General features: G+C 36.3%; 1 protein-coding gene across 4 annotated transcripts in view; it reads right to left on the bottom strand.

Annotated features, from left to right (window-relative positions):
* The window catches only part of EED (embryonic ectoderm development), a 29123-nt gene extending 12653 nt beyond the window's left edge, over positions 1 to 16470 (bottom strand). Inside the window, exons 1-7 of one of the 4 annotated variants that reach the window (XM_032393533.1) lie at positions 16069 to 16470; positions 10823 to 10975; positions 8521 to 8613; positions 5481 to 5546; positions 4300 to 4425; positions 3550 to 3631; positions 1376 to 1467 (exon numbers count right to left, since the gene is read on the bottom strand). In XM_032393533.1, the coding sequence (XP_032249424.1) occupies positions 1376 to 1467; positions 3550 to 3631; positions 4300 to 4425; positions 5481 to 5546; positions 8521 to 8613; positions 10823 to 10975; positions 16069 to 16182 (726 nt within the window). In that variant the 5' untranslated portion in view covers positions 16183 to 16470. The remainder of the gene's footprint in view (positions 1 to 1375; positions 1468 to 3549; positions 3632 to 4299; positions 4426 to 5480; positions 5547 to 8520; positions 8614 to 10822; positions 10976 to 16068) is intronic. The other 3 variants (XM_032393534.1, XM_032393532.1, XM_032393531.1) reach the window with 3 other exon arrangements.
* Positions 16471 to 17532: the final 1062 nt, after the last annotated feature.

Raw genomic sequence — 17532 nt, 5'->3', positions numbered from 1 at the left:
TAAACAATGAAATCGACAGCTGTAAACTATACAGTTGGTCCTTGAATAACTGAAATTTTACTTTATCTGTAGTCAAAATGCTTATTATATTGGTTTTAAATTCACTTTTAAAAGAAAGAACAGTAGAAGGGGGCCTGGCTGGCTCAGTCAATAGGGCATGCAACTCTTGATCTCAGGGTTGTGAGTTCAAGCTCCACACTGGGTGTAGAGATTACATAAAGATAAAATCTTAGAGGCACCTGGGGGGCTCAGTCAGTTAAGCATCTGCCTTCAGCCTTCAGGCTTGTGCTCTGTCAAATAAATAAAATCTTTAAAAATAAATAAATAAATAAAATCTTAAAAAAAAAAGGGAAGAAAACAGTAGAGTTCTATTTAAGGAAGAGGAGATTTTCCTTATTAATCTAGCTATTCTGTGTTAATCCAACCTTTGAATTGATCATGAACACTGTTTTTACAAGAGCCTAAGGGCTTTAGGTTTGGTGTTCACTGAATTCAGAAGTCTGGTTGCTGTTACTTCTAATTATCTCACTGTCAATAGCAACAAGACACCCTTAGAGTCAGTAGCTCTAATTTATAATTCTTAAAGGATGGTAGTCATGGCTCTTAGGACACATAAAACCAGATGGAAGAATGCTTCTGCAACTTTTAGAAAATCCAAGGCAACAAGGTAGCTGTAGGTAGGTATGATTCTCACAAAAGCATACAAACTCCAACTACAGAAATATTTAGTACTTCCAAATAAAAAGCTACTGGCTTCAAAACAACGTGCCCCTTTACACAGTTTAATAAAATACTGAAGAACTGTAAAACCACTAGATAAGCTATAAATGGAACGTAAGTAAAGCTAAAATAATGTGAAAATGTGAAAATACTAGCTGACTAAAAATACCAACATCATATCATTCAAATGGATCAATAGATTATAATACATAAATATAAAGACAACACCATGACATCAAAGAGTTCTCTAAAACTTAGTTTAAGCGCAACTAAACACTTCCTAAAAATGGATCTTATATTTCAACTTCAAATAAAAGATGAAAGTTGATCTCAATTGCTAACTAGCTTAACCTTTTTCTTTAATAACTGAGAAACAGCAAAATGAAAGTTGGCTTGGTGATTTCTGACTAACAAGTTCATGGTATTCTTTCATGAGAATCGAGGTGCTGGTATAAAGTGCAAGAGTACAGATAAAGCACAAAAAGCCTAACTTGCTTTATTCCTTCATCTGTAAAGTAAAAACCTTGTTATGTCACAAGTAAATGAGTGCCTGGCAGGCTATATGAAACAAACCATATGCTTTCTTATAAGAGTTCCATGGGGATTGTTCAGAGCTCTACACCTGAAGGTCACTGCCCTGTAGCTTTCAACTTACAGCACTTAGAACTTCATCTCTGTGCCCTTCTACGCCTCCAAATATCGCCACCAGAGTGTCTGTTTGGATATTCCACAATCGTAATGCATGATCTAGTAAAGACATGAAAAAAAAATTTTTTTAAATGGACTTTTATCATTCACTTACTCTGGACTCTCAAAACCTCTTTAAAGAAGTAAAAACTACAAAAGTTTGGACTTAAGTAACGCACAGTGAGAATTAAGAATGGAATCTACATTATATAACTTAAAATATTTACATCAACATGTAGACTTAACTAAGTATAAGCTCAAACTTTCCAGATCAAAAAGAAGTATTTATGTGGTCTTAAAATATGTTTAGCTTATTTGCCTCAAATAATTTCCTTTAAATAACATCCTAATTTGATGGGAGTTATGCTCATTTACAAATTGAGGGGACTACAAGGTTTCTAAAGTAACCCCAAAATAGGATTAAAACATATATTACAACTTACTTCTATAGTATTATAGACCTCTTAGAAATATAACTAATTTGAACAATCTCATTTTCCACTAAACATTAGCAACAAAAATATACAGCAACATTAATATAAAAATGTACAGCTTGAAATACAACAATGCCCATATTGTACATGAATATTAACATATTCCATACACTAGAAGAGGCAGTAATAAATGGTTTACTAGTGGAAATTAACATTGTTATAAAAATTATTTCTTGATTCTAATTGTGTGCAAGTTTTTACGTGGACATCTGTTTTCATTTCTCTTGACTACATATACACACATAGGAGCTGTATTTCTATGTTTAACTTTTTGAGGAACTGCTAGACTGTTTTTTAATGTGTACATTTTACTTTCCCACCAGCAATGTATGTGGGGGTTCAAACTTCTCTACATCCTAATCAACTTTACACAGCAACACAGGTTACTGTCTTTTTTTTATTACAGTCATTCTAGTAGGTATTAAGTGGTCTCATTGTGTTTTTGATTTGTATTTCCCTAATGATAAATGATACTGAGCACCTTTTCATGTGCTCACTGGACATCAGTGTATATTCTTTAGAAAGTCTATTCAAAACCTTTGCCCATTTTTTAAAGGGTTGTCTTTATTGTTGAATTGTAAAGAGCTCTTGATACAAATCCCTTATTAGATACATAATTTGCAAATATTTTCTTATATCCTATAGGTTATCTCTGCACTTACTGACACAAAGTGGGAAGAGCAGGGTTAGAGAGTTGTGGTATTTAGAAAGAGTGAGGAATTATGACCTGTATCACTTGTAAAGAAATACCTGGGCCCAGCTACTATTATCCAGAAAAGAGAAAAAGTTATCAGCTCTTAGGTGTTGACTTCCAAACTTAAGCCTTGGTAGGTAAAGAAAAATCACACTGAAGCATTTTCATGGAAGAGTTTTGATTTGAGGACATCTTTTAGTATGAGAAGATTGTGGGGGGAAGGTTATACGTTTGACAAGCCTTTAAGAATAAACTTGACTAGAATAATAATGTAGAGTAAAAAGAGAACAATCAAGAACAGAATGTAGAAATAACAACACAGATGATTTCAGAGAGCTCAGAAATTAAGAGGCTTGTCTGAACCCTGAATAAATTTATAATGCCAATATAAGCATACAGAGGAAAGCAAGGCTTTCTTTATACATACAGGAAGTATTTCAGAGACCTTATGCTGGAGAACTTAGCATTTTAAGGAATTCTATTAGGGAATCCTTTATAAAATAAAAACTATATATGAAAAAGCAATACAGATTTTCAAATGCATTATTTCTCATTACATGACTGGTCAGTGATAAGGAGATTTACAAAACTATTTTTAAAATTCTTAAAAATGTCGTAACTTTGGTGGATCTGCGACTTAAAATTAATAAAGCTTAATAATGTAATTCAATTGAGGATGAACGATCAGAATACACTATTGTGAATAAGGGTGACACATACTTAATTTTCAGTACCAATTATTTTATTTATGTCTGATGTTAACAGTCCATTTCACAGTCCTTTTACCTAATTCTTGGTCTAGGGATGCTACTGTAGCCTGAGATTTTTCTACTAAAAACGTACTTTATAAATTCTAAGTCTGGCTTTTTTTTTTAATACCTTAGAACTCTTTGTCCCTTAAAAAAAAAATCATTCCCAAATAAATAGGACTAAAGAAACATTTGCTTTTCTTACCTTTACTTACTGACAGGAGAAGATTTGGATCTCTTGGGTGGAATTTCAGCTCATTGATAGCATTTCCATGGCCAACATAATGCTACAATAAATTTATAACATTCAACTTTCATTTTAAAATCAATAAATTCTTTCATTAATCTTAAAAGAATGGAAATACAGTTTCACTTAAAGTAGTGGTTCCCAACCCTGGCTGCATATTAAAATCACCCAACGAAGTCAAAGGAAAAAAAAAAAATGCTCAAGTCCTATACACAGGTATTTTGATTTGACTGGATTAGTGGAGACCCAGACAAGGATTTAAAAGATCCTCAGGTGATTCTAATGTGCCCCAGGGTTAAAAACTTCTGATTAAGTGATCTGCAAAACATCTTAGTATCAAATTCCCAGGCTTCACCTTTCACTTCTTTACAAGTCCTTGACTCTCTATCTCTAATTAGGATGTTTGGAAAAAGTACTCACTCTTCCCCTATAGTTCATTAGAGCATCTCAGAATAAGGCAAAGCAGGAGGGAAATTATTCTTTTTTTAAAAATTGCAAATAATAAAAACCTCCCGCTTATTCCTTAGTTTGTATTATCAAATGTGAAAAAGGTCTCAAAAGATTTGTCTAAAGGAAGCAAAAAGCAAAGTACAAATCAAATTAGAAATTGTACAGATATTGAGATTCCACTAGTTTTAAATTAAAAATGACAAGTTTTCACAAATGTGTATTCAAAATAGGGCAGTTGCAATTTAACCAAAAACCCACCTTTATGCACTGCATTGTTATGGGATTAATTATCCTAATTATGCCTCTAGATCCAGCCACAGCCAGCAAAGGATGGCTTGTATTGCTATCATACGTCCATGCACAAGTGTAAAAGTTTTCATCAGCCCAAGAAATGCCAGTTAAGAAATATAATTTGTTTTTGAAAAGTAAACATGTCAATGACTATAGTTATACTACACGGAAACTTCTATAAAGAAATGCTCAAGTTTTTGACACCAAAGTTCTCATTTCTCCTTATATTACCATATTTAAACAATGGACATTTTAGGTCTACAATCTACACCAAATGGTCAAACAGAACCAGTCCTTCCATTCAATTTTGATTACTATTTAGATGCTTGCATAAATACTCAACTCTGTCATTTGAAAGCAACCATAGACAATATGTAAATGAATGGGTATAGTTGTGTCCCAGTAAAACTTTATTTACAACAACAGGTATCTAGCCCCACAGGCTATAAATTGCTGACCCTTGTTTTATCCCAGTATGTCTGACTATGCATCTCTATTCAGTTTGATAGAGTTAACTATTAGTTTTCCACCGTTTCCTGTGAGACTTGCCCAATATGGCAATAGGTCACTTCTTTCCATATAAACTATTGAAGACTGAATATCCTTGTTCCCTAGGTTTCTCAAATGATCTGAAAGAAACACTATCACCAACCTTTGTCTAACCTTTTGGCTTTTTAGACCTTTCTTTTTTTTATGTACTTATGTTTTGCAATACTTTATTTCCTACACAAACTGTGTTTACTTTTTCCCTATAGGCTTTGTTGTTCAAATACTCGGTATGACTGCCAGTCACAGCTTCTGATCAACCCCAATTCACTATTAACTACCCCGAAGTGATAAAATTCTAAGCAAGGTCAAAGAAACGGGAGGTTTTAGCTACTCTTCGCTATCATTTCCATTACTGGATTTCCAATGCTCATCTCTAGCCACTTCTCCCCACTCTCTCATATCCACCTTACAATGCATTTCTAGGGATCAGGAAAATTAGATAAACTAGATACGAGGAATCTCTTGGGGGATAGTAAAGGAACAGCACTGGTTAAAGGACAGTATAACTTAAGGGAACTAATTAATTTAGAAAAGTTTTGGTGTACTTATTGAAAGTCAATTTCTTTAGCCAAAGATATTAAAAACTCAAGAAAGGATACATCCGCATCCACATAAGATTGCAACAACCGGATTTCTCCTTGTGAGTGACATTCATATAAGGTAACCTAATAAAAACAAAAATATAGTAAGTTTTATCTCAAACACAGAAACCACATTCTCTTCACCTCTTCACAAATGTGTCTTAAAGATACTACAGAAACTCTTTTAAAATAGCTTCTTTAAACTTAAGGAAGCATTATAAAGCCTAATGTATTACATAATTTCCTGAGTATATTAAATATTGTAGTAATAATAATGGTTTCTATTTCCCATGTTTTAAATTTAGATCTCATCATGTAATTGCACCAAACCGTTCAAAGTGAATACAGCTGAATACCTCAAAGTAAAGTTGCAGTTTATCATTTTTTAATTAAGTTCTTAAAGTCTTTGGGTAGTTTAAGAATATTTACATATTAATTTACATATAAGAAAGCCTATAATTTGCCTAAATAATGTTTTTCTCATGGACACAGCTCGTATTTTTTTTTTTTTTAAGATTTTATTTATTTGACACAGAGAGAGAGTGAGAGCAGGAACACAAGCAGGGAGAGTGGGAGAGGGAGAAGCAGACTTCCCACCAAGCAGGGAGCCCAATGCGGGGCTTGATCCCAGGCATGACCTGAGCCGAAGGCAGACGCTTAATGACTGAGCCACCCAGGTGCCCCAAATATTAACTTTCTGATGTATGGTGGTCCTTTTTATTTGCCATATATTCTAAAGTTAATATATACACTATGTACAATTAAACTTTAATAAGTTTCTTTCCATTTTTCTTATAGCTTATAGTCATGTTAGCAATAACTTATTAATTTTAATTGAAGTATATAAGAACTCCATAAAGATCCTATAAATTATCACTGCCTATTAAATTAATAAAATCGCTCCATTAATAGTTAAAAAATTTTCCTTATCAGGGAGCCTGCGTGGCTCAGTCATTAAGCGTCTGCCTTCAGCTCAGGTCATGGTCCCAGAGTCCTGGGATTGAGCCCCGCATCAGGCTCCCTGCTTGGCAGGAAGCCTGCTTCTCCCTCTCCCACTCCCCCTGCTTGTGTTCCCTTTCCCTGTGTATCTGTCAAATAAATAAATAAAATCTTAAATAAAAATAAATAAAAAATATTCCTTATGACTGCTAAAATAGGTTATGTCCTAGAAGATAATTTTTCTTTTTTTTCTTAAAAAAAAAAAAGTCCAAACAGCAGAACTTTTTATAATTCAATTAACTATGTAATGGCCTTCCATGACATTTTAAATGAAATTACGGATACTTTTTGCTACAATGACTGAGCATTTAATTTAAATAAGGACACTGAAGCACAAATTATAACTAATTCTGATATTATCATGGCCAAGTTAGTGAAGTATAATCTTAGGTTTACAGTGATGTCTTAAAAGTAGATTCAAATTAATTAATGCACTATGTTCCTAACTAGGAAAAAATAACCTAGTATTTTCTTGAACCTGTATCATTTTCCCCATGAATTTTTTTCCCCAAAGAATTTAAGAACCAGACTACATGTCACAAGCCACATTTGGCTAAACACCAAGAAAAGCTGTTATCCCATGTTACCAACTGCAGTACCCAAGTTTCAAATTTTCAGGATTTCAACGACCTAGTAAAAGCACCAGAGCCTTAACCTTCCTTACAGGAAATTACCTAAAGCCAAATTTTACTTTTTTTAGAAAACAGGAATAGAAAGGATCTAGCCCAGAATGGATGTATGTGTGCTTGATAACAATTGAAAATACTGAGTTGACAACTCCCTTGTTAGGAGTTAACTTTGTTTGAGAACAGAATACCAACACTGAGAAACAAAAATACAGAACACTGTGCATTAAAACCACATTCTTGGGGCGCCTGGGTGGCTCAGTCATTAGGTGGCTGCCTTCAGCTCAGGTCATGGTCCCAGGGTCCTGTGATCGAGCCCACATCGGGCTCCCTGCTCGGCAGGAGGCCTGCTTCTCCCTCCCCCACTCCCCCTGCTTGTGTTCCCTCTCTCGCTGTCTCTCTCTCTCTCTGTCAAATAAATAAATAAAATCTTTAAAACAAACAAACAAAAAACCCCAAAAAACCACATTCTTTTATTGCCTAAGAAACTTAGTACAACTAATAAAGAAGCATAAAATTTTATTTTACTCAAAGTAACAACGTATGTACCATCTCTCAGATTTACTCCTCTTCACCTCTTGGGCTAAAGGCAGAGGAAATGACTTGTTATTTGTTGCCAACCTGTATCTAATTAGTCTATCTCCTCTGTTTTTCTTTTTCCAAATACAACAATAAATTTCTACGTTATTCCTCATAACTCCTAGTACAGTATTAATGGATAACCAGAAATGTTAGCTAATGCAAAATTAAGAGGACAATTTTTCCCTGAGGTGATTTCAATTTAATAACTAACTCCAAAGACTCCCAGGAAAGCACTAAGGACTCTTCCTGTTCTCCATTTATTTAGAAGTGAATAGAATAAGTCTTTGCTGTCCACCAGTTCAGCCACTGGCTTAACTAAAAAGTTAAATAATGGTTTATGTTAAAATGTGCCAGCATGCTTCTTCCCTACACTTCTCTCAGTTCAAGATACTTTTGGCTTCCTTAAATAAAAACAAATCTAACAGATGTTTATCACAAATAGTTAAAATATTTTCAAATAACTAATATATAAAGCCACTGGATTTATGCTTTGCATTTACAGAGAGCCACTACGCAAGTTTATTATTTTTAAGAAACTACAGACTTTATATCCTAATTTGAATGATAGACAACTATTAAAACTCCTTCCAAAAATAGGAGTCAATTCTTTCAGTCACACAAAACAAGTAAGGACAAAATACAAACAGAAACAACTGAGAGTAATATATGAAATAAAGATGTACTTTCAGTAGTGAATACCAGGTTCTAACAATGACAATTTCTAGAATATTACATAAGGAGTACTGTTAAATCAGCTATGCCAAATTTACTTCAAAATCATTACACTGCAATATTATAACACCCGAGTCTAATAATCAAGCCAAATGCCAAAGAGACCCCTGAACACTCACTCTGTTGCTTCCTACAGTTGCAAACACTAATGGATCTCCTTCTTTACTGTGCCAGTTAAACTGTACTCCAAACAATGGTTGATTATGATCTTCCTGTAAAATAATCATAAAATAGAACAGTTACTATACTTTAGAGACAAAAGAATGATGAACTGACCATTTCCCCCCTGAAACTTTTTTTTCAAAATGTAGGCCACTATTTAAATCAGATCAGGTAACAAGCACTCATCTAAGAAAACACTCTGATATTTGCCTTCTATTTTCTTAAACCCAATCATATTCTTCTGATCAAAATTAAACTGGATAATTGTTATAGATGCATTTAATCTCTTGGGACATAAGGACATAACTTATGTTTCTCAAACAGGAAATGAACAAATACACCAAGAGTTAATATAGCGCCTCTAACACTAAACTTTATTCAGTTTAATTTCTCCCTTGTAAAGTGAAGCATATCAGACTCCATTCAAATCACCACTTTCTATTATTCCTATAGAAACAATTTCAAATAATCTTGAATTTGGGTCCTTAAAAAAAAAAAAAATAATCCCAGTAAGTTTTATAATGAACAAGAATACCTGAGCAGTGGGGGACCAGGGAAAGCAAAGGACTGTAACTTCAGTTACTTCAGTTACCAGGACCGCTATAAGGAGGTGCATAAAAAGCAAGTACACGTGACCCTTGAACAACAGGTTGGAACTGCACAGATCCAATTAAACACGGATTTTTTGGATACAGTACTGTAAACATATTTTTTTTCTTTTCTTTTAAAAAAAATTATTTATTTATTTATTTGACAGAGAGAGCACGAGTAGGCAGAGGGAGAGGGAGAAGCAGGCTCCCTGCTGAGCATACCCTGGGATCACAACCTCAGGCGAGGGCACATGCTTAACCACCTGAGCCACTCAGGCGACCCTGCAAATGTATTTTCTTCACGTTTTCTTTGCTCTACCTTACTTTACTGTAAGAATGCAGTATATAATACATACGACACACAAAACGTGTTAATCTACTTTATGTTACTGGTAAGGTATGGTACTGACTTCTGATCAGCAGAAGGTTATTAGTAGTTAAGTTCTGGGGGAGTCAAAAGTTAAACTTGGGATTTTCAGCTGCACAGGAGTGGGGCCGGAAGCACCCTCAAGTTGTTCAAGGGTCAACAGTATTCACTTTTTATTCACAAAGTTATTTTTTAGCCTTAAAATTTTACTGGCAATCTCCTGGCACTGAACATTAACTTTCATATTCACTTTTAAAGTGTAACAACTTCCATTTTTATCCTTTGAAAAGCCATAGCTTTAGGCTTTTGAAATATTTAATTGAATTATTTAAACAGTTAAAACCAATACCTCTCAAATATACTATCTAAAAATAGGTGAACATAACTAAATATTAACACAAAACTATAATGGACACTTTGCCTTTTTTTTTTTTTAATATACTAAGATTAATTCCCCTCCTTTTAAGAGAATATAAATTTGACACACTGAGCAATGTATTTTGCTACAGACAGGAAAATAATTTCCATATAGCCAGAGCTTCTAATGCTTTCTGAATACTTTACCTAAAAGTATATTCAGATACTTAGAAGATTCTAACTTACATATCTGTAAGATAATACAATGTATATTTTTACTCAGTATAAGAAAAATACTCCCAAATTAAAAAAAAAGAAAATGAATAATATGTAAAGGAAAACATTTTAAATAAATATCACTAATCCTTTTAAAAATAAAAATGCTATTGAGGAAGCAGTAATTTAAATAACTCCAAAACCTTGTTTTCCCCAAATACTGAATATTAAGAAAATGTTAATGTACACCTTTTCCTTTGAAAACAATTTCAAGTAACACAAATGAGAAGAATTAAATATTTAAAAACTGCACAAAGACATCGGTTTCAATTTATGCTGACTGAAAGTTAATGGGTCACATTCAGTTCTTTTTATTAAGAGGTATCGGGAAGTGGCTTTGTTTTTAAAGTTTTATCGAAATATGAAGAATAACATATCCCAAATCTTTTTTTCTGAATACAAATAAAGAAAACCCAGTATGTACTACTAGGTATTACCCATTTAAATTAAAACAAAAAAAAAAAAAAAATTAAAACAAAATAATAAAATCTAAAACAAATGGAGTGTAGTAACTATGCAGTCTATGCTACAAAACAAAACAACCTTCAAAGTACTCTAATTTTAAAATATTTTAAACTTGACAAAGTATCTGAGCAAAAAATGTTTACCACTGAGAACTAATTCTGAAGCCTGGCATTCAGCCCATAGGATCTGTCTTTCTGCACATACCTTGAGACTATTTACACACTTGAAAGAATATTTGCATTTCTTTGACTTCCATTTTCCCTTCCCCCAACTTTTCCTTCCAGGAGCATTTGGTGTATTTGTAGGTGTATCAGGGCGTTCAGTGTTTGTACCACTTTCTATACTGACAGCATCATCCTGTAAGTAGTAAATTAGGAAAAATTACATGAAACAACAATACTGTATGTAGCAGCAAATGACTTTGTGCTGGGTAGCTGCTGATTGACCTTAAAGTAGTAATTAATAAATTCTGCAAGAAATGGAAAAATATATTCCTGTATCCAAATAAGGATAAAAAGCAAACCAACTACACATTAGGATTTATAGATTTTTGATATTTCAGCAATAATATAATCAAAAAAGCTAATCAGAATAATGGTAAGAATAATACTGCCTTTAATAACAGCACTGGCCTATGCCAGCCACCTTAATACACTGGCTTATTTCATCTTTACAGCTCCTCACAGAAGGTACTGTTAGATAAGGAAGTGTTGTTTAGAGAGCTTAAGTGGTCTCTTGCTACTTATGGTTGCTGGGATTCAAACCAAAGCTGTGACTCCTAAATCTGACTGAACTACATGTCTTCATAATTCACTTGACTGCTGCTCAGTCTGGAGTACGGTGGTTAATGGGCCTCTGAGGATGACGGAATGTTGGTGCCTCTTTAGATGTAGTTTCTGAAAATCCTGTTATTCAAATTCCACTTAATTAGAACACAAACCATTTAGAATTTTTAAAAAATCCTACATATTCTGTGCTATTTACAAATGACATTTGCCTCACAGCTCTTATGTAATAATGATACTCATATAAAATTCCAGAAACTCTCTATAATTAAAGTAAAATCCTTCCAAATGTAGAAATGACTGTAGGAAACCATAAAAATTCACTTAGTTTATACGCTATCTCCAGTCCACAAGATACATTCATGGCCCTCTAATCTAAGATTTAACTACCTCCTTTGATTACATATTCCAGTGCTTCTTTGGAATAAAGAGATTTATTTAAACCTATCGCCTTAGGGCAATAGTTCCTAAATTCATTCCAGAGGAAGCCTTTTTTCATGGAATGCCTGTTAATATCTATTAGAACAAGTCTAGGAAACACCACCTTAGGGCCTATTTCTAAATGATTGCTTCCTAGTTTTATATTTACAGAAGATTAAAAGTTAACTGGAGTGTCAAAAAGCATATAAAAAATTCATATAAATTCACCTAAAAACAGTATGGTATTATATAGCTGTTGTTGGAGGGTGGTTTTCAAAGTTTCAAATGGTTCCTACCTTTTAAAAAAAATACACTAATTATTCTGGAATGTATCAATTAGGATGAAAAAACTGGATAGATAATACACAGTAGGTGTTCAATATCTGAACTGTAACTTAATGTAATGTAAAATTCTAAAAGTTCAGTTCCTGGGCTGAAATCATGGTTTATATCTCTATTTCTCCCCTTCTTCATTCACAGTTTCACACAGTTAACACCTAGTGTAGAAAATAACCATATTTCAGTGAAAAACTACGCATTATCTATAGCACACCTTCCCACATAACCAGATTCCAGCCCTCTTCATTGCCTTTGAACAACCTTACAACTCATTTTATACTGTGAATGACTGATAGTTGTGTAAATTCTGTCTCCAAAGGTAGAAGCTCAAAATGTCTTCCCTCCCACTCTGGAAAAAACTTTGTGGTCTCCATCTGCAATTTCACCTCTACATTCCTTTAGCGTATAAATGTATATTGTTTGACTCACACTTGCCCCGTTCCCTCACCGAGTGTAAAATAAACATTTAACATGTTTCACTTACCTTTTTCTGAAAACTGTCCTTTAACACTAGAGAAGTAAAATAATAAAACTGATATTTATTCACCAGCTTCTTTACATTCTGGCCCAAAATTCAACTGCTAATCAAGAAAACACACAAAACACTGTTTTGTTTTTTAACTCTGACCACTTAACTTACCCATCTCCTCCAAAGGAAAATCACCAAAGAATCAAATGGAAATGCAACAGTCACAATGCTTTAATTTTATCTCTAAATTAAAATCAAACCTTTGCTGAGTATCTGTGTATAGGCTGACTTCCACCTTGGCCCCTTCTCAAGGTATACAATGATGATATGCCACTACCATCTTCACTTGCCCAACGAGGAAACAGGGAGAGTAATTTGTCCCTTAATTTTGCCATAGGTTACTTAAGCAAAGTATGTCTACAGATTCAGCCCTCTACTAGGCAACCATTAATACTCTTCAAGAAGCTAAATATCCTGCAAATCATTAGACCTTTAAAAATTCAATAAAATGGCATATACATATACAAAGAACTTAAAATATGTCCTTTCAATTTTTTGATTCACATTCATAGTAGTAATTGCTTAGATTACCTTAACTCCCAACTCAAACACCACATTCTTTCCTCACTTGCTTTTGGCCTTCTCATCACTACTCAGTTCCCTCAAGAGTATGACTACTGCCCGTTACCTTTCTCTGAACCCATTTTTCTAGAGTTCTCTACTGTCTTTCCTCACTGCTTCCCTCTAACCTATGTCCTAGATCTGGGGTGCTTGGGTGGAATTCAGAGGGCCTGTGAACTTAAATGGCCAAATAAACCCACTTAATTTTCACCATCTTTAAATGAAATTTAGCACTTCCATTAAATGAAGGTAACATACGTGAGAATATTACTGTAGCTGTGACTTTCTCATCAGGGAAATCAAGTATTTTCATATCATATTCTAGTAGTTGCAGATCTCAAAAAAACTGTCTTATGCCCATCATTACTACCAGACCCCCTGCTAGATCTAGTTACTTAATGTGCTAATACAGAACCACTTGGGGCGTCTGGCTGGCTCAGTCCAAGGAGCATGGAACTCTCAATCTCCAGGTTGTGAGTTGGAGCCCCATGCTGGGTGTACAAATTAGCCACTTAAACACTTTATATTAAAGCACTTTATTAAAACAAATCTTAAATTTGTTCTAAAAAGCATTTTTATAACATATTTCATAATTTTATTATTTTGTTTGTAACCTTATATACTGTATTTTATATGTTTTAAAATGTTCTGAGAAGGCTACCTGAGATTCACTGAGGTGTCCAAGGAACTAAAATGTTTAAAATCCCTATACAAATGGGGCGCCTGGGTGGCTCAGTCGTTAAGTGTCTGCCTTCGGCTCAGGTCATGATCCCAGGGTCCTGGGATCGAGTCCCACATCAGGCTCCCTGCTCCGCGGGAAGCCTGCTTCTCCCTCTCCCACTCCCCCTGCTTGTGTTCCTGCTCTCGCTGTCTCTCTCTCTGTCAAATAAATAAATAAAATCTTAAAAAAAAAGAAAAAAAAAAAAAGCTTTAAAAAAAAAATAAAATAAAATCCCTATACAAATGAGTAAACTCAAATAAAGGCATAATCCACTGTTTGGTTCTGAACTGCTTTAGAATGCAAAGAATATATCCTCTTAAGGGTCTACCAAAAAGGCTTTCAATTTATTTGGTCCCCTGAAATTTTCCTCAGTCTAAAGAGATTATTGATATTTTCATTACATTTCTGCTTGATTATTTAGTATGTGCTAGGGCCAGAAGCAAAAGTCTTCACAGTAATTAACACTTGTATAGTACTTCTGGGGCAGAGACCCTTTTAAGAACTTTATCTGTATTATCTCATATAGTCCTCACAAATACTCTTTGAGATAAAGACCATTATTCCCATTTCTAAGAAATTAAGGAAACTAGATCAAGTACCTTGCTCAAGATCAAGCAACCAGTAAGTAGAAGATTAGGAATTTTAACCTAACATGTGGATCCAATCTGTACTCCTAATCGCTAACCGAATCTGCCCAGAAAAAATTTTTCAAAAAGCAGAAATAAAACAGGCTCCAAGGAGTGAAATGAAGTGGGTCAAAAATGTTATTAGAAAGCAATATATGAGATTGAGAAGCACAAACCGGAAAAAGATTAAAGTAACATTCAACACCTAAACTTTCCAGAAACTTCAAGTCCAAATCCCACAAACTGATAATTCCCCAAATATCTTTCTTCTATCCACAAAAATCCTTCCCCATCTCTTCAATGAAAATTTTGGTCATGACACCATGCCATATATATGCTTGTTAGTAAAGTAATGATGTAGAATTTAGAAACTGGGTGAAGATAGCATTTATTCCTAAAACTAGCCAAACTGAGAAAATGGACAACTTACATCACCCTCCTACAACACTTTATAAAGATTTTTAAAAAATATATTCAGATATCCTAGGAGGTTCACATTTGGATAACTTTGAATGAATTGTCAAGACACTGCTTAACCTTATTCGATGTAAACTTAAAACCGAAAATTAATGTCACTTCAGTTATTACTGGCGACTTACCTAAACACTAGGTGATTACCGAGATCCATTTCAGAGTTTTTTTTTTTTAAATCTGATTCCAAAATACCTTACATTTGCGAAGCCACGAGTCCACACCTAAAGACACTTGTCTTTACCACTGCGAAGCCACGAGTCCACACCTAAAGACACCTGTCTTTACCACTGTTGCCTAAAATCTTCCAGGTCATCCCCTCTATTTGAGTAAAAACTTTATAAATAATTACCGACTCTTCTTATTACATCAAAGGTGGTTTCCCCCTCCGATTCATAAGACGACCCTCTTCAATACTCCTCCGGAAGAAAAGCCGACTGTCAGGCACAACCCATCTCCACCCACAGGACAGGAGCAGACATAAAATCCCACCTTTAGAAGAGTCACCAAACCTCTTAAGTCGAAGATCTAACTACTCTTCCCATCCTGGACGGTCTGTAAGGGTCGAAAGTGACACAATCCCTAAATTCCTTCTTAAGAGTCGCTAACTCACGCGTGCTCCTCCTTCCAACTTTCTCAGAAAAACCTCTAACTTGCCTTTTAAACTACCGGAATCTCATATCCGCACTCTCCCAAAATCTCCCAAAGGCCCAAACACTCCCCAACCACGCAAAAGGATCTCAGAGCAGACCCCTTCAGACCCTCCGACCACCACGCTCTCTCTTAAACCACTCTCCTTCGCCAAGTTTCTGCTTGCTCTCGGCCCCTGCTCAAAATCCCCAGAGACAAGTTCGATTTTCTCTTCCACGCCCGCGTTTTCCTGAGGGTGACACCTCTCCCTCCCCCCACAGCAGCCCGTCCACCCCCACGCCGAGTTTAAAAAGAATTTAAAACTTTCATTGCAGAGTCCCGTCCGCACTGCTCTGGGCTGCACTCACATTTTCGTCTCCAGAGAGGTCTGGGTTGCTGTTCTCGTCGCTGCTTAGCTTCTGCTTCTTCGCCGCAGGCATGTCTGTTCCCGCCGGCGCTGTCGACACTTCCCTCTCGGACATATTCCTCCGCCTCCCTCCAGGTTCCTGCCGCCTAGGGCGGGGCCTCCGCCACACCGCCGTCAAGCAAGCCCGGCCGGAGCCTGCCGCAAAGTTGCCGCTGCCGCCGCCACCTCCACCGCTCCCCCCACTGTCGCAAACCGCGCCCAGCCGCCGAGGCGGGCGTGCGTGCGACCCCGCCACACTGCTGAAAAAGGGGCGCGCGTGCGCGCCCTCCCGCGCAGCTTCCTGGCTCTTTCCCTTTCCCTGCTCTCGTCTTGCCCTTTTCCCGCCGCCCTCCCGGCAGTTTGCACGGAGAGGTGAGATCCGTTAGCTATCAAGAGCAGTATTTCGTACGTCCCCTCCCCCCACTGCCGTCTCGATAAAGAGGCGGAACTCAAAGGGATGCCCCCTCACCCCCTTCCTCCTTCCAAAGACGTTTCAGCCGCAATCGGCCCAATCCTTCGATCCCCGACCCGCTGCAGGACTCGAAAGTCTGTGGAATGGACTAGACCACCGATGTTCCAGGGGATGGGGGAAGATACGAGAAGTCACCTCTTGCTTTAGCGGCGTATGCCAAGTGTCCTTAATCTTGAACTCGGAGGCCAACACGCTCACATTAATCATGGAACTGTTGAAGACCTAGTGTTTCGTTGTGAACAGGAGTTCGAAAACCGTACGGTGCCTCTCACTGGCCTCCCCCATCTAGGATATGGAAGTTACCAGCTAAAACATGCGCATGCGCTGGGGCGTATTCTCGCGCTGGGTTGTCCAGACCCGCCTCCCCGGGCCCCTCCTCTTTGAAATCTTGTTTGCTGAACCAGGTAGTCTTCCACCGGTTTCCGTAGCTGGGAATCGGTTTCAAAGCACGACCAAGTCATAGTGTCTGGACGCGTTTTAAATTCGTGATGAATATTTAATCTGATGAATGTTTATTTCAATCAATGATTATTCTCACCCAATTGTGCCAATATTGAGTATCATTTAACTTAGGAATATCCTGCAGTTATTCTAGACTCCCAATGAGTTGCCGCCTAAAGTGCCTTTTTTTTTTTTTAAAGATTTTATTTATTTATTTGACAGAGGGTGAGAGGGAACACAAGAAGGGAGAGTGGGAGAGGGAGAAGCAGGCTTCCCGTGGAGCAGAGAACCCGATGAGGGGTTCGATCCTAGGACCGTGGAATCATGACCTGAGCCGAAAGCTTAGCGACTGAGGCATCCAGGCGCCCCTAAAGTGCTCTTTGTAACATAAAAAATTGTCAAGGCCTTGAAAAATGCCAAGGCCTAAAAATCAGTGGTTATCTCCAACTATGTATAAGCCTGAGACTTAAAACAAGGGACAGAATTTGGGGACATACCAGATACAATAAAATT

Source organism: Phoca vitulina, unplaced genomic scaffold (genome assembly GCF_004348235.1).
Source record: "Phoca vitulina isolate PV1807 unplaced genomic scaffold, GSC_HSeal_1.0 scaffold74, whole genome shotgun sequence".
Classification (NCBI taxonomy): Eukaryota; Metazoa; Chordata; class Mammalia; order Carnivora; family Phocidae; genus Phoca; species Phoca vitulina.
The sequence above is the reverse complement of the archived record's forward strand: the minus strand, read 5'-3'. Positions and strand labels throughout refer to the sequence as shown.